This window comes from Engystomops pustulosus, chromosome 1 (genome assembly GCF_040894005.1).
Source record: "Engystomops pustulosus chromosome 1, aEngPut4.maternal, whole genome shotgun sequence".
NCBI classification, from domain to species: Eukaryota; Metazoa; Chordata; class Amphibia; order Anura; family Leptodactylidae; genus Engystomops; species Engystomops pustulosus.
Window position 1 is genome coordinate 150,171,194 of NC_092411.1, and position 26,563 is coordinate 150,197,756.

The window sequence follows — 26,563 nt, forward strand, 5'->3', positions numbered from 1 at the left end:
GTCAGAGGAGAATGGGCAGACTGGTTCGAGCTGATAGAAAGGAAAACAGTGACTCAAATCCACCACCCGTTACAACCAAGGTAGGCAGAAGAGCATCTCTGAACGCACAGTATGTCGAACTTTGAGGCAGATGGGCTACAGCAGCAGAAGACCACACCGGGTGCCACTCCTTTCACCTAAGAACAGGAAACTGAGGCTACAATTTGCACAAGCTCATCGAAATTGGACAGTAGAAGATTGGAAAAACGTTGCCTGGTCTGATGAGTCTCGATTTCTGCTGCGACATTCGGATGGTAGGGTCAGAATTTGGCGTCAACAACATGAAAGCATGGATCCATCCTGCCTTGTATCAACGGTTCAGGCTGGTGGTGGTGTCATGGTGTGGGGAATATTTTCTTGGCACTCTTTAGGCCCCATGGTACCAATTGAGCATCGTTGCAACGCCACAGCCTACCTGAGTATTGTTGCTGACCATGTCCATCCCTTTATGACCACAATGTACCCAACATCTGATGGCTACTTTCAGCAGGATAAAGCGCCATGTCATAAAGCTGGAATCATCTCAGACTGGTTTCTTGAACATGACAATGAGTTCACTGTACTCAAATGGCCTCCACAGTCACCAGATCTCAATCCAATAGAGCATCTTTGGGATGTGGTGGGACAGGAGATTTGCATCATGGATGTGCAGCCAACAAATCTGCGGCAACTGTGTGATGCCATCATGTCAATATGGACCAAAATCTCTGAGGAATGCTTCCAGCACCTTGTTGAATCTATGCCACGAAAAATTGAGGCAGTTCTGAAGGCAAAAGGGGGTCCAACCCGTTACTAGCATGGTGTACCTAATAAAGTGGCCGGTGAGTGTATATTGGCACCACATTTGCCTTGGGCCAGTCACTTGGCACCACACCAGACATTACAGAATCCCTGAAAATTTATGGGCAATAACCGTTTTTATATACCGTAATAGATAAAATATAATCAAAAGAGGAGTATGCGAACGGTTGGACCAGCGGAACACTAAATAAAGCACCCAAAGTTAAACTATAGCTCATGTCTAGTTTTATTGATGCATTCTAAACCACACTTACAGGTGACTTTATAGATCATTGCATGGAATCTAATGAAGTCACGTGTACTATAGGGTTTTTAATGAGACATCACTGTAGAAATATTTGCCAACTTGAACATGCACATATGCAACACAAACTACTCTTGATGCAATTAACCCCTTAAGGACGCAGCCAGTTTATAGTTTAAGGCTCAGCCACATTTTTTTGCCCCAGGAATCCAAGTCAGAAGTTATAGGGTCGTGTCTATGGGCAATTGAAAAGGTGTACACCAGGACTGATAGAGACAGGTTGGATTTATATCTGTGAAATGCTGTATTTTTGTTAATAACATTGAATTAAGAGAATTTGTTATTTTGTTATCCTGAGTACATTTAAGAAACTTGTCATTATGGGATTACCCCTATAAAATCTATCTTTCAGAACTTGGCTTTGCTAAAATAAATCTTGATCATTTCATAGCCTGTGTTGGAATTTATAAACAGTGCAGGATGCCGGGGTAAAGGAAAACTGCTCTCTACTTACAAGAGCACAGGATAAAACTTGCATATCATAAAATCTTTAAAACGCCAAAGACACCACCTCGTCCTACCTAGGTTTCGCCTCTTCAGGCTTCTTCCGGGGCATGGTCTTTGACGCCATCTCCGGCATTATAAGCACACAAAATTTGCATATTTAAAAAGTTTACATACAAATATTTAAATATTTAAGACAAAACAAAGATTAAAAAAGCGTTAACAATTGCAGATCATGATATTAGGTCAAATTCAGACAATAAAATACTGATTTATGTACTAACGGAGCTTTTATATAGCTCTTATGTTGATATCGTGTCAAAGGGCCCAGTGTCATCATTGGAACCAGATCGACAAAACCCTATTAATTTATACATTTCTCCGCTACTGAAATACAATATTCTACATTAATACCGAAAACCCTCATTCTACGTATGGGCAACCAATCCCGGAATCGGACTCCAACAGCCAATCATAGGTCAAAGGTAGTTCACCGCCCCCACCCACCTTTTCTCCAATCGGAATACTTCTGACATAAATGATCCTACCCATCTTTTTATCATGAAATCTCCCATTCCGATCCGGTTCCTATAGTATAGCAAGCAGGTGTTCATCCTATAAATTCATCTCTACCTGCTCCTTCCAGGAGGGATGAGGAAACACCGTACATAAAAGTCACAATACCGTTACCTTTTATGCAGCGCCCGCTGTTTTGGGGCTAGGCCGCTGCAGTGTTCCATCACAGACTGCTAGTGGTGCGTGAAGAGGGCGTTTTGAGACAGCCGGCTCAGTCCATACCGTCATGTAAGGAAACTTTTTAATTCAAAGTCTATGTTCAGACCGTGCGGTTGCAAGGTCTCTAGGTGGTAGATCCAGAAAGCTTCTCTGGTGTTGAGCTTTTTATTTAAATCTTTACCCCTCCAGTTAACCCTAACGTGTTCAAGACCAAAGAAGCGCATTCCTTTTGGGTTATGATTGTGTTTTTCTCTAAAGTGGGCTAATAGACTATGTGTTCTCAAACCTTTTTTTATATTCCTGGTGTGCTCACCAATTCTTGTTTTCAGCTTTCTCCCCGTCCTCCCTACATACTTTAACCCACACGGGCAGGTAATTAAATAGATGACTGCAAAAGTAGATAAGATAGAGGGACCGACTCCTCTCTTATGCAGTTGCGACGTTACGGTGCTATATACCTCCATCCCACAGGATATGGGGGTGGAGGTAATTAAGAAATGCCTTAAAAAGATGGGTAGGATCATTTATGTCAGAAGTACTCCGATTGGAGAAAAGGTGGGCGTGGCTGGGGTGTGTGAACTACCTTTGACCTTTGATTGGCTGTTGGAGTCAAATCCGGGATTGGTTGCCCGTACGTAGAATGAGGGTTTTCGGTAATAATGTAGAATCCTGTATTTCAGTAGCGGAGAAATGTATAAATTAATAGGGTTTTGTCGATCTGGTTCTAATAATGACACTGTGCCCTCTGACACGATATCAACGTAAGAGCTACATGAAAGCTCCGTTAGTATATACATCAGTATTTTATCGTCTGAATTTGACCTAATATCATGATCTGGAAATGATTGGAAGACCATGCCCTGGAAGAAGCCTGAACAGGCGAAACATAGGTCGGGCAAGGTTGTGTCTTGGGTGTCTTAAAGATTTTATGATATGCGAGTTTTATCCTGTGCTCTTGTAAGTAGAGACGATTAAAGCAGTTTTCCTTTACCCCGGCATCCTGCACCATCTGTTTATAAATTCCAACACAGGCTATCAAACCACGAGTGAGGAGGTGACACATAAGACACACTGCATATGAAAAACTGAACGTGTGGACGCATCCTAAGTAATATAGTAATAGTAATATCAAGGAAGAATTACATAGATTCTTGCAAGCAGGGCTCTCACTGCTATTGTTCCATATGACCATATGGATTTGTATATGTCCACTAAGAGTTGTGAAGCGCTATGGAATATGATGGCGTTATATAAAAATTATTATTAGCCAACCAATTATACATGAGATATTACTTGTTCAGCTAACAACTAGTTCTTTATTGCTGATGGAATATGGACACAACCTTTGAACCTACTGTGGTTCATTGTTGCTTTAGCATGCATGGCAATTTCCGAGTTGCATCCATACAAACCCCCCCCCCCCCTGAATTTATGGCAACAGTCAGTGGGGGATTAAGGTCTTTTCTAACTGATAAAAGTGGTAAACATTTTATCACATGAAATGGTTATGTGATAAGTTTGGAAACGTGATTAGCAAGTTCTCATCTTACCACTTTTCAAATGCAACAGCAGAGCCACCCTTTTAGAATATATGAAACATGCCCTTTGCAGGAGGGTAAAATGTAAAAAAAAAAACCCAAAAACATTTAACAATACCTTGTTTTGCACACTTATATTAAATATGAATTATTTCAAAATAACTTTTTGAATTAAGACTCCTATAACTGTGCTGCAGTTTTGCATGATGTTATGGATACACATTCACATTACTTGGTTTCCTTTATTATTTCATCAAGTCAGTGTCTTTTAGACTTTTATCCTCATCTTTAATTAAATTATCACAATGGGGCAATTCAGTGCATAAACAAAAAAAAAAATAAATGAAAAAGGCAAAAAGGTGGGATATTCCCGGGTATCATAAATAATTAAAAATATTCAACCTTCAGAGTTAAATCCTGAGTACCAGCAGAGAGTAGTCTGTTTCTCCAAGGCAGATGGAAAGATCTGCATACTGTGATAACTATATTTAACTACCAAATTATTCTGCTGAAAAACATCTCGTGTTGAGATCCATGCAAAAGGAGTATAAAAGGGCCATGGCAAAATTCAGCTTCCAGTGCCTAAAATGACAAGTATCAGAAACCCCTTCTCAGGTGGTATTATGATCCCAATGGCGGAGACTTGGCAAAGGAATGTGTCTTCACAACTGTTTTGGTTTCAAGGCCACTCTCTGGACTAATTTATAAAGTACGCCAAAATTCTGTAAAAAGACCAAGAAGAGAATAATTAGATATTTATGATTTTCAATATAAATTGGAAAGAATTGGACATGCAAAAGCAGGAGCTGCCCAGAGTAGCCACTCAGAATTCAGGTTTCAGTTTTAATACTGCTGGTGAAAACCTTGCTCCAATTGCCTTCTTTGGGCAACACCTATACCAATTGGCTTAAAGTCATATACCTGAACAGCAAGATATGCCAGACCAAGGTAAGCTGCGATGCACATCGCCAACAGGAGATCAAATATTGCCGGCTTCACTCTGGAAAAAACAAACAAACAAAAAAAAAAACTAATTAACCAACACATATGCTTTCAGGTGCCAGATACCAATAATAATAATAATCTTTATATAGCGCCATCATATTCCATACCCCTTTACAAATCATAGGGGACAAATACAAATATAATAGAACATGACAGAGCACAAACATTCGTATGGAACAAAAGGAGTGAGGTCCCTGCTCGCAAGTGCTTACAGTCTATGAGGAAGAGAGGGGTGCCACAAGAGGTAAAATAATATATAATGGTCCAACCATTCTTCATAATGGGATAGAACAAAACATAATAAATAGAAGTGCTGTCGCTTGACCCAGTCATCAGCCGTCATCTTATATACAAAGTATCAATATTAGACCACCTCAAGCTCTAGACCTACCGTATTTTTCGGACTATAAGGCGCACAAATAATCCTTTGATTTTCTCAGAAATCAAAAGGTGCGCCTTATAGTCCAGTGCGCCTTATATATGAACCATACTGACAGACAACAGCTGCCTTGAACTGTGCACAGGTCTGCCACCTGCTGGTCATTCATCCTTATAATCAGGTGTGCCTTATATATGAACCTAGATGTTTCAGCAGGCATTTATTGATGGTGCGCCTTATAGTCTGAAAAATACTGTATTTTGGGTGTCCTATTGCCTTTTTTCTGTGAATGCACACAGTGGTAGGATGCAGCCAATTCTATAGCACCCAAAAGTCTCCATAATGAAAATTTCCTGAATGTCTGCTTTGGCATGGGTTTTTATGCATCCTCTCATTTTGCAAGTTGCTATAATTTGGTGGTTTATAATTGTGTGCAACTTTTCACATTTTTATGAAAAAAAAAATGGCCAATACCTATTTACAGGGTAAAACAAAAATCTAGACAACCATTACCTGTCCCACAGTCTTCCTTTTCAAAATGCAGGGATAGGGAAAATAACTGTAATGTTTGTCAGGACATAGAGCAGCACATAGGCTGCCCTTGGTACTCATGATGCAGCGAGTGCACTCAGGAGCATGTGACACTTGTCCATCAGGAATCACTCATCACATGGCAGGCTAGTTTTCAGCACTGCACAGCATATGTTCTGACAAAATGGGGCAGATTTATCAAGCTGTATGAAAGTCAGAATATGCTTAGTTGCCCATGGCAACCAATTACAGCTCAGCTTTCATTTTACCAGTGCTCATGAATTTTTCAAAGCTGTGATTAGTTGCCATGTTGCAACTAAGAATATTCTGACTTCACACAGCTTGATAAATCTGCCCAATGAGTGTAGACAGGATCCAGGAGAGTGCACTCTGTTGCAGGGGGCATGGCCTTTAAAGGGAACCTGTCACCAGGAGACCCATTTTTAGCACTCCCCCAGTCCCCACAGAGCATAGTACATACACTGCCAAAGTGTTTTTGTATTAAAAATTGGTTTTACAGAAAAAAAGGTATGTTATATTGTACATTTCATTAGCATCTGCTGTGTGACTAGGCAGTTGCCGAATAGGAGGGGCTGGAAAGGAGCAGCCCCCCCCACCCTTGGGAAACAAGTGACCTTTTCAAATATATGAAAAACTCCCCTCACTCGGGATTGGCTGTAGAGGAGCAGGGGGCGTCGCTAAGCCCAGTGATGGGTGTTTTCATATATTTGAAAAGGTCACATGGAGAAGCTGTTCCCCAAGGGTGGGGGGGGGGGGGGTACTGCTCCTTACCAGCTCCTCCCAAAAAGGCAACTGCCTAGTCACACAGCACATGCTAATGAAAGGTACAATATAACATATCTTTTTTCTGTAAAACCAATTTTTAATACAAAAACACTTTAGCAGTGTATGTACTATGCTCTGTGGGGACTGGGGGAGTGCAAAAAATTGGTCTCCTGGTGACAGGTTCCCTTTCAGTGACTTTGAGAGGCCAAATAATAGTAAAATCCTGTAAATTACCCCACTATAGAAACTACACACTTCAATGTTTGAAAAAAAAAAAACTTAAATAAGTTTGTTAACCGTTTAGATGCTTCACATGGGTTAAAACAAAATGTAGGTGCAATTTACAAACTAATTTTTTTTAGACAATACATTCATTTTGGCCAAAATTAAATTGACGAAAAGCTCCCCAAAGTTTGATACCCAATTTCTCCCGAGTGTGGAGATTTCTGATAAGTGGCAGTAAATGTTGTATGGGAAAACGGCAGGGCAAACAATCAAAGGTGCGACATTTAGAGCAGATTTGCAGCGTCACATTTCACAGGCTAAATTTCTTTTTTTCATTGTAAAAAAACAAATGGGGGATTGTTATGGGGGCCGAGATTCACTTTTTCAGGTACATCATTTAGGGGGATTCAATAGCTAATCACTATAAGTTGTTATAACTTTGGAACGCTTTAACATATCCAAGTGATTTTAAAATTGTTTTCTCGTGACACTTTGTACTTCATGTTAGTTGAAAAATTTTGGTGGTATGTTTTGCATTTATTTATGAGAAAATCAGATATTTGGTGAAAATTTGGAAAAATTCTTGATTTTCGAACTTCAAAATGTTTTACTTTTTCCATACATAGTCATAACCACAAAAATACTTACCGTATATTCCGGCGTATAAGACGACTTTTGAAGACATACACGGGTCACGCTGCATGGAGAGGGCTCATGGTCTGAGCCCTCTCCATAGCCGGTAAGTCTTTGCTGCATATTGCTAGCACCGATCACGGGCGTTTTCACAGTGATGGCTGCCGGCAGCCTCAAAAAGATAGCGGTGCATGGGCGCCGCCATCTTACCTGGGATCGCCGCTCCCCGTGACGTCATCGGGGGCGGCGATCCGTCTACACGGTAGCCTCGGGTCTTCAGAAGACCCGAGGCCATTTCGTTTTAACCCCTTCATTACAATGTGCTGATAGCTGCCGGAGGCTTCAAAAAGCATCTTGGCGCGGATCTTCGCTCCCCGATGACGTCACAGGGAGCGGTGATCAGTTGCCATGATAGCATCGGGTCTCACGTAGGCCGAAGCTGTCTCGTTTTAACCCATTCATTACAATGTGCTATCAGCACATTGTAATGAATGAGGAGGGAAATCCCCATTTACTGCCATACTGTAGTATGGCAGTATATGATAGGATCGATCAGACAACCTAGGGTTAAAGTACCCTAGGGAGTCTGAAAAATAGTATAAATAAAAAAAAAAGTTTAAAAAAAAAAAATTATAATAAAAACCCTAAAATTAAAAATCACCCCCCTTTCCGTAGAACTGACATAAATATAAATAAACAGTAAAAATCATGAACGCGGCACGGTGGCTGAGTGAGTAGCACCTCTGCCTTGCAGCACTGGGGTCCTGGGTTCGAATCCCACCCAGGTCAACATCTGCAAAGAGTTTGTATGTTCTCTCCGTGTTTGCGTGGGTTTCCTCCGGGTACTCCGGTTTCCTCCCACACTTCAAAACATACTGTTAGGTTGTTTAGATTGTGAGCCCCATGGGGACAGGGACCAATTTGACATGCCTGTGCAGCGCTGCGTAATCTGTGTGCGCTATATAAATAAAGAATTATTATTATTATTAAACACATCAAGTATCGACGCATCCGAAAATGCCCGATCTATCAAAATATGATAACGGTTATTCAATGCGTTTAACCCCGTAACGGAAAATAGCGCTTAAAGTCGAAAATGGCACTTTTTTGCCATTTTGAAAAATATAAAAAAAATATATAAAAAGTGATCAAAAGGTTGTACAGTCCTAAAAATTATATAATTGAAAATATTATCAAATTTCGCAAAAAATTACACCACCCACAGCTCCGTACACCAAAGTATAAAAAAAGTTATTAGCGCCAGAAGATGGCAAAAGCCAAAAAATAATTTTTGTACAGGTGGTTTTAATTTTGTTTTAATGTATGAAAACATAAAACCTATACAAATTTGGTATCCTCTTAATCGTACCGACCTAAAGAATAAAGTAGACATGTCATTTGGGGCGCTCAGTGAAAGACGTAATATCCAAGCCCACAAGAAAATGGCGCAAATGCGTTTTTTCACCATTTTCATTGCATTTGGAATTTTTTCCCCGTTTCTGAGTACATGGCATGGAATATTTAATAAAATAAAAATTTAAGGTACAGTATGGTAACATTTACAGTAAAATGGACGATGGTAATGTTGTTGTTGTATGCCTTATGTTTATGAGCGACAGTTTTCCTGCTATATGCCTGCATGTCATAAGAATTTAAATTAAAAAAAGGACCATGTTAAATTCAAATCTGTTTTTTTTTTTTTTATTATTTTTACCGGTGTTTTGTATGCGTTGGAAAAGGGGTAGTCTTATACGGCGAATATATCTTAACTCTATATTTAAAACAGGAAAGTAGGGGGGCCGTCTTATACACCAGGTCGTCTTATACGTGGGAATATAACTAAAATTCACCGAATGTCTAATTTATGTGGACATAGTTTTTTATGCACACTTATTTTTGTAGGATGTTATGAGGCTTTGAACGTTAGGTGCGATTTTTCACATTTTCATAAAAACCGCAAAATCCTGCTATTGAGCGACCTGCTCAGGTTTCAAATCACTTTGAGAGGCCTAAATAAAAGTAAAACCCCATAAATTACCTCATTATAGAAACTACACCCCTCAACGTACGTGAAACAACTTTTGTTTGTTTGTTAACCCTTTAAATGTTTTACAGGGGTTAAAACAAAATAGGATGCAATTTTGAAAGTGAAATTTTTTTGGCTAAATGAATGTGTTTTTCAAAAAATGTACAAATTTTCAGTGGATAAAATACCAAAACACTTCACAAAATTTGATTCCCAAATCTCTCCCGTGTATAACATTACCCCATATGTGGTGGCAACCTGCTGTATGGGCACACGCCAGGGCATCGAAGGGAAGCTGCGCCATTCAGAGCAGATTATGCATTGTCACTTTTTATTGGCTATACAATCTTTATTTTTTTGGAAATTTGGACATATAAGGGCTTATTTTTTGCGACATGAGATGCACTTTACAAATACTTCATTTTAGTGGGTCATTAGCTTATTGATGACATTTTATTAACTCTTGAATGTATGGGTGAAAAGAAAAATGTCAATTTTGGTTTCCTTTCTTTTTGTATTTTTTGGGGGTCATATACCATACACTAAAAATACTATATTATCTTTATTCTACAGATCACTACGATTACGGTGACACCTCATTTATATTAGGTTTTCATTTATTTTTACAATTTTACTGGATAAAAACCAATATAGAGGAAATCTCACTTGTTTTTGCATCACCATTTTTTCGGAGACGTAACTTTAATATTTTTTGGTTGACAGAGCTAGTTTAGGGCTTATTTTTTTACGTGTTGAGTTGTTCTTTTCAGTGGTACCATTTTGGCACACAACTTTTTTTGATCACTTTTTAGAACATTTTTGTGCAGAGAAAAAAAGTACATTTTTGGCGTGTTTTTCGGGTTTTGTTTTTATGGCGTTCACCGAGCGGGTTCAATAATGTTTCAGAGTTATTGTACGGATTGTTACGGACGTGATGATACCAAATATGTGGGGTTTTTCCTCACTTAATTGCATGTGTATAGGGAATATTTGTGTTTAGGGGACTTTAACTTTATTTAATTATTTTTATTAAAAATGTTTTTATTTCATGTTTTTAACTTTTTTAAATGTACTTTTACAGGAAAGCTTGAACAAGCGATCCACTGATCACTTCACATTGCACAGTGTAATACAGATGTATTACACTGTGTAACGTAACACAATGAGCATGCTGCGCATGCTCAGTGTGTTACAGCCGGGTCCTGCCAGAAGGCACAACGTACGACAGCGGCATGTTAGGGGTTAACACCCGCGATCGGAGAAGTCTCTGATCGCGGGTGTTAGAGGCAGATGTTGCCTATAACATATAGCCGACACCCGCAGCTTCTGGCCCCGGCTCCTGAACATAATAGTACTGCATTTTGGGGGAACGCACCTCCCGCGATGCAGTACTATTACGTCAAATGTCGAGAAGGGGATAAAGAACTGTTTTAGGGCTTGTTTTTTGCGTGATAAGATGTACTTTTATTGATATAAATGTTGGGGTAGGGGGTCGGCGCTGCGGAGAGGAGCAGGGGATGAGCGCAGCTCACCCCCCCCCCTCTACATAGGCATATACAGCCACGGCGCCCGTACAGTGCCGTGAGCCCATAGAAGTGTATTGGGGACGTATATATGTCCCCCATACATGTGTGTGAATGTAGCCTAAATGTTACATGTTCAGTTCACTTGGACATGTCGATACCCAATAAGTAATGTTTGTATGGCCATTTTTTTTTGTTTGCATGTGTTCGCACAGACGCTTTTCATACTATGGTTTAGACCTTTAGATTGCTTCACGTTTTTGCCATCACGTAATACATAAAAAAATTGGAGGCATTTGAGTGCTATTTTCCATTACAGAGTTCATTACCGGGAATAATAGTTTTTATATTTTGATAGATCAGACATTTTTGGATGTGTGATAAACAAAATCATAAACATGTTGGCTATGTTTTTTTAAAATCTGTTCTAAAGAAAGGGTGGTGATTTAAACTTTAAGAATTTTTATTTATTTATTTATTTTTTAAACAGGTTTTTAGGCCCCTATGGTATTTGAACCCTAGGGCAGTGATGGCAAACCTTTTAGAGACCGAGTGCCCAAACTACAAGACGGACCCGCTTATTTATCGGAAAGTGCCAACACAAAAATTTAATTTGTGATTTATACCACCACCCTGAGGACAACAATAAAGCAGAAAATAGTCCCAGGTAGAGCTGTCACTTTAAAATGGCTCTGTGCACAGCAAGTCCTGGGCCGTCTGGGACTGCAGGAAGATACCTGGAGTCATCTCTGGTGATGGCCTGAGTGCCCACAGAAAGGGCTCCGAGTGCCACCTCTGGCACCAGTGCCATAGGTTAGCCATCACTGCCCTAGGGGGTATGATTGCTCCTACCATGTATTGCAATACTACTGTATCTAAGTATATGGCAGTTTTGTACATGATCTGTATATATCTATCACTGACCGACTGTTACAGATCTGTTTAGGTCCTTCAGTCTCACATAGACTCCAGGCTGTCATGGCAACAACTTGTGGCCCTCTGTCAACCCTGAGTTGCATTGATCTCAAGCTTTACAGAGAGGGTTCAGCCCATGGGTCTTCTACATACCTCTTTAACAACTAGTGTTAACAAATAATAACACCATGTGTCATTAAGTGATTCAAAGCTAGGATAAGCATTTTCATCCTGGTTCCTAAAGTGATACCATGTCCTTGGTTCTGATGCACGTCACATACATTTATGTGTGGATAAACTAAATAAATACATTCCCCCACATACATTATATAGAGGCAAGCAGTTAATAACATCATAGAACACCGGTTCAGAATTATTATTTACAAAAACATATTAGGGAAGTCCAGTCTAACTTCATACTCACCTGTATGCATTCATGGTTTGTTTTAGCTGATCATAAAACACAAATTCTGGGTCTCTGTGGGGCAAAAAAGAAAAAATAAGAAAAAAATCCAAAATATATATACACACACACACACACACACACACACACACACAAATAAAAAATTTTAAGAAGTGCTGAACAAAAGCATTTTTTTCCTTGCACCAGATAAATCATATTGGATGATGTATACAGAGTAGTTTAGAACTGTAAAGTCTATTCTAGATCAGCCTTTAGTTGGTCTAGTTTACATCTGAATTTTCTGGTGCCCAGAAAAGGTAACACCTCTCTTCTGAGGCCACACCTTTTTTTTTTTTTTAGATACTGTCCAAAAATGGTCCAAACCCCTCAAATGTTTGATAGGTCATTTTAGCTCAATATGACTCCAGAATTCTAGCGTTGTACTTCTATCATAGAATTTTAAAGTGCCATTTACCTTAGGTTTTTTCGTCATTTTTTTGTAAGTGTGCAGGGCAGGATATTAGGTAATTTACCAATATACAACTATTGAAGAACAACTAAAGTATAAAAACTTTTGCTCAACTCTGCACTAGGCTAAAACAACCAATTTTTTAACTCTCATTAGGTATGTGCAGACGTTTGACTGCTAGCAGGTGTTTTACCTTGTACTCCTGGCTGTTCTTTGTTTATATTGTTAGCCATGGGAATCCTTATCTGTACTCTGGAGAGGAGGGTTGGTGGATCTTGTTTGGAGGGGCACTAGTAGACAATCTGTAGTTGTTGGGTGAAGGATAGCGTTGGGTCGTTCGCGAAGAGCTCTCTCTTTTGCGTGAACGAGGGAGACGGCTCCCTTCAGTGAGCCGATAGCACACTTAACCCTGCCCCTAATAAGCTCACCATTTGCAAATACATTATGGATTATAATAGGTGAGAACATATCATTGAGAAAAGCTGAAAACTGGTTTGGACATCAAAAAATGCATGTGTGGGTGTACCCTAAAAGTGAGGTGACTAAGTGGCCTGAGGCTCTCTAACATATATTTCATAGGGAGCCGTTTAGGAGCCCGAAGAGCGGCTCCTCTTAGTGAGCAGAGGCTCATTACCCAGTTCACTGAGACAAACCAGACTTCCCATCACTATTGCAGGAGAATATCGGTCCTCATTATTGCTGGCAGGATGTAAAAATTTCCAGGACCTTGAGTGACGTCACAAGCACATTACTGATTACATGCTCCAGGTCATCCAAGTAGAAGGAGGCAGACTTTTTATACTGGCCCTAGGAATAGTATGTAGCATAGCCGATTGTGTTTGAAAGTTTGAATGCAGCAGAATTGTATGTGTGGAAGTTTGAATGCACAAATAAAGGCTCCCCATCGATTCTCAGGAATCAGATCCTGCACACATACTGCGATGTTGCCATGTGTTTATCTTTTTATTCCTATATCTATCAGCACTACATTTCAGGACAGGAAGAGGCCAAAAGCAGGATATAGGTATCGTTGGAATTGTTGTCAAAGGTTCTCTCCAGCTGTGCTAAAACTATTTCTTGTGAAGTAACTTTACAGTTATATTTTAAAAGTTATTTTTTGATATGTAAATTGAAGCCTGGTCTTTTACCTCATCAGCCAAACATTCCTTACCATGAAATGGCAGTTGTAGGGTCACCCTACCAGAACCCTCTAATATAATTCATGAATACAAGATTAAGGTACTGGAAGGATGATTGCTCACGGACAGATAGAGATAACATGACCCTACATCTGTGGCCATTTTAGGGTTAGGAATGTCTGATGAGGTAAAAGACAGGAAATGTCACTTAACATGTCAAGAAAGCCATGCAGAACTTTTCAAAGAATTATCTTGATTAATTACCTAATATTTTGCCTCTTTCAGTTACACATATCCCTTTTTTTATTTGATGAAAAATGTCAATTTCTTTGTCAAATATGAACAAGACATTTCTTCTATAGGTGAAAAGACCGGCATCATTATCGTACTCTTATGGAAAATATCTGTGGCTTGAAAGCAGAGACATCCTCATTTTTATATGAATGCTAATTATTATTAGGGTGCACCATGGGCAAGGCCACAAGGCCGCTACACCCACTCTGGCTCATTTTTACATCATGAGCAGTACACTGTCAAATGCAGGGGGAAAGTAAAATAGTAAAACTGGGCAAGAATGTCCATTGAACCTACCAGCCACTCCCATGGTGCACAGAAAATTATAAGCAATATGGAATCACTTACAATGTCGAGGAAAGCACTTGTGCCTTTTGTATCTTAACACCATGTAAAGCTCTATCACTTTTTCTGACTTCTAGATCTCCTTATTTACCTTTTGTCAGCCTTGACATGATAAAGTTTGACATCTTTCAAGTATCTGCTCATGTAATATTCCAGAGTGTTGAGGACATTGCTGTCCTTGTCTACCAGCTGTGCTGCACGAGGTTGGCTGGTCAGCCACTGCATCACTGCTTCTAGCTGTTCCTTCTGAACTTGCTGCAAAAAAAACAAAAACATAAAGATGATAGAAAAAAAAAAAAAAAAAAAAAAAAAAAGAAGACTTCCTTCCAAAGTAATGGATCATTATATCCTCCCTGTCTACAGCATTTAGATTCCAAAAAAAAAAAAAAAAACAGCACAAACGTATTGATTATTATGTACTGATAATACAACATCTGTGACTTATGCCCCTGCAGCCATTCACCCTCCTTTAACTTGGCCTTAGTTTTTTTCTTACCATCTGTTGTGTGAAGATCTGTAGGTCAGATGGAGCTCCCTGTAATCACAAAAAAGCAAAATGTGGATACAGACTTGAGATAAAAAAAAAAAAAAAAAAAGAAGATAAAAGACAATTTAAGTAAAATACCTTCTCTGTGAGGTTGTATATGACACGGGTGAGTGCTTCAGCAAGTATACGTGTGTTACGGGCCAGCACCTCGGTGTCTACTTTCCAACTGCAGCACACGGCAAATTTAAGTTTACAAAGTAAATTACACAATTATATCAAAGTACAAGATTCTGAATATCATAATTAATGTCAATGTAGGACTAGAATAAGGGGTTTTTAGGGTTTACCATTGTGCCTAACAGCCTTAATATAATATTGACCTATTGTGCAGGTTATCAATACTGAAGTCAAGGAAAACCGCTTGGTGTGGTACAGGAGGACAAAGGTTAATGGGGTGTTCTCATTTCAGCAAATATACATTTTTGTTTGTATTATTATAACAAGTTATACAATTTTCCAATAAACAGGCAGTCGAGAACACTCGACTTACATACGACCCCTAGTTACAAACGGACCTCTGGATATTGGTAATTTATTGTACTTTAGTCCTAGGCTACAATAATCAGCTGTAACAGTTATCAAATGTGTCTGCAATGAAGCTTTAGTGTTAATATTGATTGGTGTTGAATTTTGTACCTTTACATCACTACTGACAAAAAACATCTAGTGAGACAATGTGCTTTAGGTAGAATCCCGTAACTCACCTTAGATCCAGAACACTGTTGCGGTGACCAGTACGGTGTCCATCCAAATGCGAGACCGTGAAAGATGGAAGTCTGCGGATAGCAAAGCGTTCATGCTCCCACGCCAATGTGTCTTCAGCCAGGTTTATTTTCTTATGAACCATGGAAAACTTTACCTCAGGAAACTGCGTTGAAATAATCTGGGTAAAGAAGTTAAATATTTTAATTAAAAAAGTCTTCCAGGTAATTAAAAATACTTATTATTTGAGCAAAATTCAATATCTAAAATGTAATGACGCTAGGTGGTAAGGTCATACACCTATTTTTTTGCTTAACCCCTTAATGACCGCCGTATTGGCTTTTTACGGCGGTCATTAAGGGTACTTCTTCTGACGCGTACACCTTTCTACGGCGGCGCGTCAGAAGAAGATTTTGGGACACCGGGTCCTGCAAGTGCCGGTGTCGGGCTGTGATTTTACAGCCCAGACCCGGCACTAACACCCGGGATCGGGAAAAATCCGATTTAACCCCTTATAAGCCGTGGTCAAGCATGACCACGGCGTGCAAGTGTGTCCCCTGTGGATCGGATCCCCCGGTGTGCTTACCGGGGGATCCGATCGGTCCTGCTGCTGCCCCCGGGTCCGGCAAGTGACCCGGGGCTACCGGCTCCTCTACCCGCCGGGTTCTGCCCTCCTGGCAGGACCCGGCTGTAAGTAACTGAGCATGCGCAGCATGCTCAGTTACTTTCACTATACACTGCAATACAAGTGTATTGCAGTGTAAAGGCTTGAACAAGCAATCGGACAATCGTTTGTTCAAGCCAAGAAGTAAATAGTTAATAAAATCTCATAAGCTATAGACCCCCAAAATGAATTATCTATACATTGTATCTCATCCCGTAAAAAAAATAAGCTATCGTATGTTTGCATTACCAAAAAAAAAAAAAAAAAAAAAAGTTTATAGGTCGTACAATGTGACAATACAAATCTGCTGTGAATGGTGCCTCCATTCATTCTATACTCGGCCGTGCGCCCGTACAGAAGTTTACCACCACATATGGGGTATCAGTACACTCGGGAGGAATTGGGCATCAAACGTTGCAGTGTGTTTCATCATTTTATTTATTCTGAAACTGTCAGTTTGGCCTAAATGAATGTATTTTCCAAAAAAATTCCATAGTTTCTAAATCGCAGGTCCATATTGTTTTAACCCATGTGAAACACTTAAAGGGTTAATGGACTTAATAGAAGTTGTTTTACATATGTTGAGGGGTGAACTTTCTATAGTGGGGTAATTTATGGGGTTTTACTATTATTTAGGCCTCTCAAAGTCACTTGAAAGCTGAGTTGTCCCTCAAACTGTGAGTTATAGCAATTTTCATTAAAGTGAGAAAAATCGCACCTAAAGTTCTGCGCCTCATAACATCCTAGTAAAGTGAGAGGATGCATAAAATATCATCTCAGCATAAAGCAGACATTCCGTAAATGTTAATTATCAAGCTTTTTGGGTAGTTTTACTTCCTGTCTGGAAAGCAGAAGATTTCAAACTTGGAAAATTTGAATAATTTTTACAAACTTTTGCCAAATTTTCACTTTTTTCAGAACAAAATGGCAAAACTTATCACTTAATTTTTATAACTAACATGAAGTACAATGTATCAAGAGAAAACATTCTCAAAATCACCTGGATATGTTAAAGCGTTTCGAAGTAATAACCAATTATCATGATAAATCGAGTCTGGTCATTGAGCTGAAAACTAGTGTCGGTGATAAGGGGTTCAAGGAAATCTACCATTTGTTTTTATGCATTTTGAACCAAACATACCTTGAGAATGCTGTAGCTACACTAATGCAGACACTTATCTTGTTTAATCTCTGATTTAAGTGGTTTTGCTGTGTTTCACTGAGCTTGTGCAGACTGGACTAATCGACCTGAGCTGGACGACTCATACACAGCAGCTGGGAGATGATGCAGCAATTGATTACTTCTGCCTGTCAGTGACAACACAGTGATTACATCATTCTCTGAAGCAGTGCATAATTAGGGCAAGAAGAGAAGCACCGGAGCAGCCATTCGAGCGACAGAGGCTCATTATCATAATTTTATAATAATTGTTTTTCAGCAAAACCACTCAGTTCAGGGATTAAATAAGATATGTTTCGCATCAGCATAGCTACAGAATTCTCAAGGTATGTTTGGTTTATAATGCATAAAAGCAAATGGTACATTTTCTTTAAGGTTTGTCCACGCCAAAAGTCTGCCTACCAATTCAGTAGTTGTCACCTTCTTAAATTACCATTTCCAGCTCTCTGAGGAAAGCATGCTGTAAAGTTCCTTCTTTAGGAGGCTTAGACACATGTAGATGCAAAGTGTTACCATTTCCTACAGTATCCAGGCACAGCACAAAAGCCACATTATCTTGAAGTAGGCTTGAATCTAAAAAAAAATAAAAATTAGAGTAGCAGCTAGTTTGTATGCAATTTTACATTATTGTCCCTAGCCCGTTTTCTTGCATGCTTTATGACCAATACAGACCTAGGGACACGAACCACCCATAGAATCACGTTGTCCCCTTTCAATGTCGCTTATACTCATTCTTCATTCATACCTGTGTGGTCCAGATGATCTTCCAACCATCTCTTTGTTCCCTGATAATTAAACTTCCCTCCTCCCGATGCGAAAAACAGCAGATTGTAACTGTGCATAAGAAATGCAAATTTAAAAGCCGATGACAATCACAAACAGACTAACCTGTCAGTACATAGAAGCAAGAATTATGAAGAATGCTCTAAACAATAAAAGAGAAATGCCCAATTACTTAAAAACATGTAAAACACGTGCTAGCACCGATAGCTGGTGTTACCGGTAAGCCTTTGCTGTAATATGCTGCAAAGGGCTTGCCCGCGAGCCCTCTCCGTGCACCGGGACCGGGATACTAGTACGGCACGCGTCGGGAAGGGGCAATATGCAGCAAAGACTTACCGGCTATGGAGAGGGCTCTGCCCGCATGGCACTGACATTTTACAGTCCCCCCTGAGCTGGATACATTATTTTTATAAAGGCTGGACAACCCCTTAATTTCAAAACCACCCAAATCCATTTCCTAGCTGACCATGACCAAGCTGTAAAACAAGGTCAAAGTTTCTGGGCGTGGTACTTGCTTACCTGGCATGTGTTCGCTTGTATGTATACAGCCGAGAGAAGAGGCGTGCCAGCTCCAGAAGGATTGCCAAACCACTGCCATTAGAATCTGCTCCATAAGACAACCACTAGGGAAAAATAATATATATTGTAGTTCGGGAATTTATATCATTGACCGGTCTCACCCTTACATTTACAATACTGACTTACTGGTGCAACGCCAAAAGCATCATAGTGAGCTACAATGACAATGGTAGGAAGATCCTCTGAACCCAGGCCTGTCAGACGTCCCTAAAAAAAAAAAAAATTTTGCATTTTAGGATTACTCATTAGAAAAGCAAGCCCCAAAAGTAATATGCTAGAATAACATCAAACTTACACTCCAGGCAAAAGTGACTTGTTTTAACAAATAAAATGTTATAACAAAATGTGACATAATGAATATGAAATGATGACTGAGATACAAGATTGAAATAAGTTGGTCTAAATTTCTTGCCTTACCTAAAGTTTTGCAAACTGTACAAAGAAGCAGGGATGCTCATGATATATTACACGTTATGGAAACTTTATTGTAGGTAAGTATCAAAACACATACATTTAAAAACATTTAAAAAACACTATCAGTGCTAGAACAAGCCAGTAGACCCAGTGTCTAAGAAGTAATGAGTAATAGCTATAATCAGGTAAAGTGCAACAGCAGTAGAAGAAGATAAATATCATCAAATAAATATGTCCACAAGTGTGGTATAAGTCAAGCTGCTGTGCAGCAAGTCAAACCATAGTTACCTATGTAGCCTAGATGTAGGAGTCCCCACGCGTTTTGCCTGCTTAAACAGGCTTCCTTTAGCTCCTGGTGCCTAGCTCCTACATCTATGCTTGACTTATACCACACTTGTGGACATGATATTTATTTGATGATATATTCTTCTACCGCTGTTGCACTTTACCTGATTATAGCTATTACTCATTACTTCTTAGACACAGGGTCTACTGGCTTATTCTAGCACTGATAGTGCTTTTTAAATGTTTTTAAATGTGTTTTGATATTTACCTACAATAAAGTTTCCATAACTTGTAATATATCATGGGCATCCCTTCTTCTTTGTACAGTTTGAAAGTCCTATCTGGATGCCGATAGGCTATTACTTTCAGACCCTACTCTACATATTTAATGGTAGCTAAAGTTTTGCGTAGTCAATGCTTTGTACTGCATCTCCTCTTTTGCCGTTTTATGCATGATACAAGCACATGGTCTGTAATTTGTACTATTTTGATCTGCTTTCTATTGTCTGTTATATACACTACAGTGAAGGATGTATGGGGAGGAACAATCCTAGTGAGAATCATTCATTCAACACTGACTGTCACCTGCTGACATCCTATCAAGAGTCCCATGAGTTGGTGGAAAATCATTTTTACACGGAACCCCTTGGATATATGTAGTATAATGCAAATACAAAAAAACCTTCTAAGAGACACTTACCTCAACACTGGTTACCAGCCAATCACTGATTGCCTTACTCTGAGCTCCACTTGTCACCATCTGGAAACCATTTGCAGTAGCAGTGTGAAGGAGCACTACATGGACAAGCATGGTGCAGTCAGTAAATTACATTTTGGATAGCATCTGACATCTTTTCACAAGGTTTGTCATCTACTAATAGAATGACTCACCTTCAGCAGCAGAAGAGGTGCCCTGGTTAGCAGAAGCTGAAAGTGTCTGTTCATATATAGATAGAATTTCTGAATCCTCCACAGCAAAGTAAACAGGAACCTGAGTCTCCATTGAAAGCATCTCAGGCTCTATATCCATGAATTGCTTGAATAAAAAAAAGAAAAGCCAATTATTGGTTCAGTTTATCCATTTACTACAACTGAATTCCATATAAAATATATATATATATATATGAAGAGTACAGGTAATACAATATTTTAAACCCAATAAGGATTTATAATTGGTGTGTACATGTGTATACATGTCTTGAATTAAATAGTTGTAGAAATAGTCAGAAGTTAGTAGAGTCTTATATTTATTTTTTTAGGAATTTAAAGGAAACCTATCACCAGCTTTTACACCACTATGAACAGCCCATTGGGTAGTTCATGAAGTACCTTTTAAGCACAGCATACTTTATGTTAAGAGTGTTACCCATGAAAGAAAGTTCTCAAATTTTAATCCCCTTGTGATGTTAACACAATTATTTTTAACCCCTTAGTTATTTTTAAACTCTTACCTTGCAATTTTAGTCAGTTGTATTGCTGTTTTTATTGCCATCACTGTCTATAAAGGTCAGTGTAAAATTCAGCAGTGTGGGCGGGCACTAACTGAGCAGACACTCCCTGATCACTCTGTGCTATGACATGCTGTGTACCTGTACCTAAAGAGTGGATGTTTTTTTAAAGAGCAACTGTAAAGGTTTTTTTTTCCCTTACACAAATCAATAGCTCTTGGGATGTAAAACAACTTTGCCTATTATCTTTGTTACCTAAATCAAGCAGTTTGATTGATGCTATACCCCACAGATTACCTCAGTGCTGCAGGAGCTGCTTCCCTGCTTGAGCTAACCAGCCTTGGAGTCCATAGAATAAACAAACTCTACAAACTGGACGGTTTCATAAGAGGTGAGGGGCTGCTGCTACCAGCTCACAGGGGAGGAGGTCATGTGACAGAGCTCTCGGTGTATGTAGCAGAGCTGAATGCGTTCCAAGACTGTTCCAAGATTTCCCCTGTTACCTATCAGTCCCTCCATCCCAGTCTGATTCTACAGAATGTTCTCTGTCTCTCTCTGCACCTCATGCTGCTCCCCTCCGCCACATTGTCAGTGCACTTTGTGCACTGTGAAGATAAGCTATTAGCTAAGCTTGGTGCTCACACAGCACAGGTAATAGACTTGATGTAACTGGTTACTTGTGATTTGTACCACTAATTATAGTTCCCCTGCTCCTGCATGTGATGGAAGCTGCCAGGCTGTCATCATATACAACCTGTATGTGCAGTGTTCAGTGAATTTACTTGTAGGAAACTTAATGGATTTAATTCTACATTACTTTGAGAAAGAATACAAGGCATCATGGGATCTGTGGCCAACTGGCCTCAGCTTGAGGGCATAGACAGACATAAGTCTACACCCACTTTACCTCTGGTAAGAAAGATTTTTGTAAAACACTTTCAGAACAGAAAATGCCATAACTTTGGAAAGAAAGGGACAAGCAGAACAAAGCAGGCATCATTCTGTTTGTTTTTAAAGGGGGGGGGGGGGGTCACATATAATAATTTGGTAAAATCATAACTTTTCTCTACCAACTAGATTATCAGGGTACAGGGTTTAGCTACACTTTCATTTAGCTTTTGAAGATTCTACTAGTATCTGCACATAGAAAAAGAGAGAGGAGAAAGATAAGAGTCACAAGATGGATGTAAGACACATCCAGCTCTGCTACCTCATCTATAGAACACACAGTCAGCATTGCTACGCTGCCCCCTTCCCGTGGATGAAGACCTTATCTTTTCTGTAGAGCTTTTGTCTCCTTTGCTGCTGGACAGGCAGCCTCTCTAGTGCTCTCTGCCTCTTGCAGTACAAGAGAAGCAATTCCTGAAAGTGGCAGCTGCCATAGTACAGGAGTTTATGGTCTTATCCAGGGACAACCAAAATGTAACACCAGGACACAGGTTGGAATTAAATCTGTAAAATGTTGTATTGTATACGTTTTTGTTACTAACATTGAATTAGATAATCTGTTATTTTGTTATCCTGAGTATATTTAATAATCTTTTTGTGGGAATACTCCCTTAAATATGGCCCATCTGCAGTAGTGGATTATGATATGAACGGTTTGTGCGGCACCTGGTTACACGAACCACTCACGAATTTATACTGAGAAGGACCTTCACCCATCAAATCCTTGTGGATCTGTTCATGCTCTCAATGCTCATATCCACAGCAGCCATTTCAGGTACTTTAATAGATCCTCTAAGGGTGCTGAAGCCACATATTGAAAGCAGACAGAAGAAATGTATCTTCCATTTCCCAAAAGCTTGATTCTAGTACTACATATAGGAAGTGAATTCCAGACTTGTAGGGGTTATAATATTCATACAACCCAGGGCCCATAGCAGTCTTAATCCGCCTTTGTCCGTGTGTATGTATACATGAAGCTCAACTGTAATGGTAGCGTAACCCTAATAGTTAGGCAAGTTGTTTGTTTGCAACATGGAACTATAAATGCAATACAGGCAAACAGCATTGTCACCGACAACCTAGCTGTAAACCAATTCTATAAACATAGACTTAAACCAATTCCATGCTACACACAATTATTCATCACATGAGTGACTACCACCATTGTTATGAGTGTCTGAGAAAAGCGGCCTTAAATCTTCACATCAAATTTATTCTAGAAGAGTATGTTAAGTAAAAATATAAAACAATATTAAAAAAAAGTCCCACCTGTACTATATCTTGTGGCAGAGCTGCCATGTCACGAGGAAGGATGATAACTACTGCACCAGCTGACTGGCGCAGTGCTTTCTGGTACTGCTGAAAAGAGAAATCTGCTAAGCGCATGAGCACACATCGCCGGCTGAGTACATCAGCCTCTGCTGTACGAGCTTCTGTGTTAAGAACCGAATTCCGTGTCCCTGCAAAAGAGAAAAATTACAAGTCAAATCTTTTGAAATATAGTTTTACTCAAACAACCACAAACTATGAATTTATGTATATAACATAAGGAAAAAAGGTAAGAAGAACATTTTATCAGATGAAAAGCTTAATCTAAACCTTTAACATGTGTCTTAGCTACACTTCTTTCTAGAGCGCAAGCAAGGTGGCAGCCTCATGAACATGAGCAAAGAAAAAACAAAACACTGAAGGGAACACTGAAAAAACATATCCTAAATCTGAATGGATTAAATATTCTCATTGAATACTTTGTTCTGTACAAAGTTGAATGCGCTGACAACAAAATCACAGAAAAAAAAAAAAATCAAAGGAAATTAAATTTATTAACCAATGGAGACCTGGATTTGGAGCCAACCACAAAATTAAAGTGGAAAATACACTACAGGCTGATTCAACTGATGTAATGTCCGTAAAAAAAAAAAAAAAAAAAAAAAAAGACAAAACGAGGCTCAATATTGTGTGTGGCCTCCATGTACCTGTATGAGCTCACTAAAAAACCTCGGCAAACCTATACATGTGGCACAGGTACAGCAGCTCATACAGGATGGCACATCAATGTGAGTTGTGGCCAGAAAGTTTGCTGCGTCTGACAGCATAGTGTCCAGGGGTTGTAAGCGCTACCTGGAGACAGGCCAGAACACCAGGAGACGTGGAGAAGGTTGTAGAAGGGCAACCCAACCCAACTTCGTGCAAGGAGTAATAGGAGGAGCACTGCCATGAGTGACTGCATGAGTCTGCACAAACAGTTAAAGACTGACTCCATGAGGATGGTATGAGAGCCTGACGTCCATAGACGGGGATTGTGCTCACAGCCCAACACCATGCAAGAAGTTTGGCCTTTTGTCAGAGAACACCAGGATTGGCAAATCTTGAGAAGCCGTAGAGTGATCTGCTGCATATAACATCCTTTCTCTAGAAAAGGCACGTGCGTTTGGGCCGAGGACCGCCCCCTGTGCGCTAGCGTCGCGTTAGGAACGGACGTCTAGCGGTACGTGTGACCGCGGCCTTAGTCTAGGTCTGGGAGGAGATCACTCAGGGAACCAACCGCAACCTCATCAGGAGCATGCTGAGGCGTTGTAGGGAGATCATACAGGCACGTGGAGGCTACACACACACACACACACAATACTGAGCCTCATTTTGTCTTCTTTTACAGGCACTATATTAAAGTTGGATCAGCTGTAGTGTGTTTTCCACTTAAATTTTGTGTGCGACTCCAAATCCAGGCCTCCATTGGTAAATTTTAATTTCCATTAAGGAGTCAAAATGTGGTGACAACAATGCATTAAATGAAAATATTTCATTAATTCAGATCTAGAATGTGTTATTTGCATTTTTTCAGTGTATTTTGTTATCTGGTTTTAATGACAAAACTAAATCCTCAGGGCGCGTTCACAAGTTGTGCTTTGGTTGCATTTTCATTGCCTTTTAAAACGCATTACAACAGCTGAGGAAAGGTGATTTGCCTAATTACATTACTATTTAAATGTGTTAACGCTATGTTAACACATGCATTAACAAAACAAAATGCATTTTGTAAACGCAAACATTAACAGTAATGTAATTGGGCAAATCACCTCATCTCAGCTGTTGTAATGCGTTTTAAAACACAATGAAAACGCAACGTGTGAACGCGCCCTCAGCCTCAGGGTGGTGCCACACGTGGTGCCTTTGGACCGTTTTTAAAAATGCAACCGCCAACGCATTCTAAACAGTAAAAAACGCATGCGTTTTTAAACGGGTCAAAAACGTGACATGTGGCATCACCCTAAGCACAAGTCGTCTCAGAAAGCGCTGCGTTTCCAGCTTCTCAGACCTCCCCCACCTTGTCTAGCAGGACATGTGTAAGGTTTTCAATAAGCAGTGGAGAGCTGCCTCCTCACAAATCAGAATTATATTAATATGTCATAAATATTTATGATGTGGTAATCTCCATGAATGCTGTAGTCTGAGGAAATCTATCCTCCTCCCCCATGCCCCACCTTGTGTTACACCATCTCCATTGCCCTCTTCTTTCAGAGACATTGCTTCTCTTAGTTGTAAGCGTCAGATCAGTAAAAGAATGAATGAAAAACTCGATTACTACCTATGTGGCGTTTTATAATAATAATGTGTAGCCTGTTTATAGAATGTGAGCACTCCCATAACTATAGAACCCCACACCAAGCTCCCCTGACAGTGGTCACACAGAAGGCAAGAGCCGCCGCAATTGTCACTTAATAACCTCCGCAAGCTCCATGGCGGACCGAATGGGCGCCTCACTAACCGTAGCTCTGGCCCTGGAGGTCATACTGCTGCATGCGGTACACCGTGAACTCATGGGCGGCCTCGGCCTGGAGGGGAGACACGAGGAGGAGCACTGCCGGGATGAACACGATGATCGTCAGTGGGAAAGACGCCTTCAGCATATTATCAAACACCTCGCCGGCTTCTTCCAGCATCCTGCCGCTGACTACCGAGCTCTCTTCCGAGGTAACGAGGGGGCACCTAGCGAGGAGGCTGACGAGAACTAGTTCTATGGCGACAGCGCAAATGCCTACAGCTTCCACAGCAGCTGGGGACCAGCAGGCACTGCTTGGACACCTATCCGTGGGGCCTGCTGAAGTGGCCAATCACATAACGACAGGCGATACGTGGACACCCAAATTGAGGTCCTTCATTACGGGTCAAAAGAGAAGAAGATAGAGGGCGAGTGGGCGGAGTCATAACTAGTTATGATTTTTTTTTTTTTTTTTAAACGGGAAATAGCCGGTTTTCCTTCAGCTGCTACACATAAGGGGAAGGACATTCGCGCCCCCTAATGGACAGGTCCTGAGTAGTCAGCTAAAGCTGATTTTGGGAACAGCCACATTAAAGGGTGGGGAAATCTTTCACTTTTAACCCCTTAAGGACGCAGCCATTTTACAGCTTAGGGTGCATTCACATGTTCCACTAGCGTCGCGTTCATAACGCGATGCTAGCGCACAGGGGGCGGGGCTC

The 26,563-nt window shown here is 40.1% G+C and overlaps 1 protein-coding gene across 1 annotated transcript; it reads right to left on the reverse strand.

Moving 5' to 3' along the window:
- Nucleotides 1-4,089: 4,089 nt before the first annotated feature.
- NCLN (nicalin) lies at nt 4,090-26,243 on the reverse strand. Its single transcript, XM_072110677.1, has 15 exons — nt 25,851-26,243; nt 23,354-23,544; nt 20,580-20,724; nt 20,389-20,483; nt 19,116-19,196; nt 18,930-19,033; nt 18,373-18,461; nt 18,061-18,200; nt 15,786-15,964; nt 15,160-15,247; nt 15,031-15,069; nt 14,626-14,789; nt 12,309-12,362; nt 4,783-4,861; nt 4,090-4,583 (listed from the first exon to the last, which is right to left on the reverse strand). The coding sequence occupies exons 1-15, from the start codon at nt 26,023-26,025 to the stop codon at nt 4,524-4,526; spliced, it is 1,683 nt and encodes a 560-aa protein (XP_071966778.1). The 5' UTR covers nt 26,026-26,243; the 3' UTR covers nt 4,090-4,523.
- Nucleotides 26,244-26,563: the final 320 nt, after the last annotated feature.

Excerpts from the sequence above, each read along its gene's own strand:
- NCLN (XM_072110677.1), bottom strand. The coding sequence starts at position 26,025 with ATGCTGGAAGAAGCCGGCGAGGTGTTTGATAATATGCTGAAGGCGTCT. Across the intron at positions 19,197-20,388 it reads GGCTGGTAACCAGTGTTGAG|GGACGTCTGACAGGCCTGGG; the intron begins GTAAGTGTCTCT and ends TTTTTTTTTTAG. Across the intron at positions 4,862-12,308 it reads CAAACCATGAATGCATACAG|AGTGAAGCCGGCAATATTTG; the intron begins GTGAGTATGAAG and ends TGTTTTTTCCAG.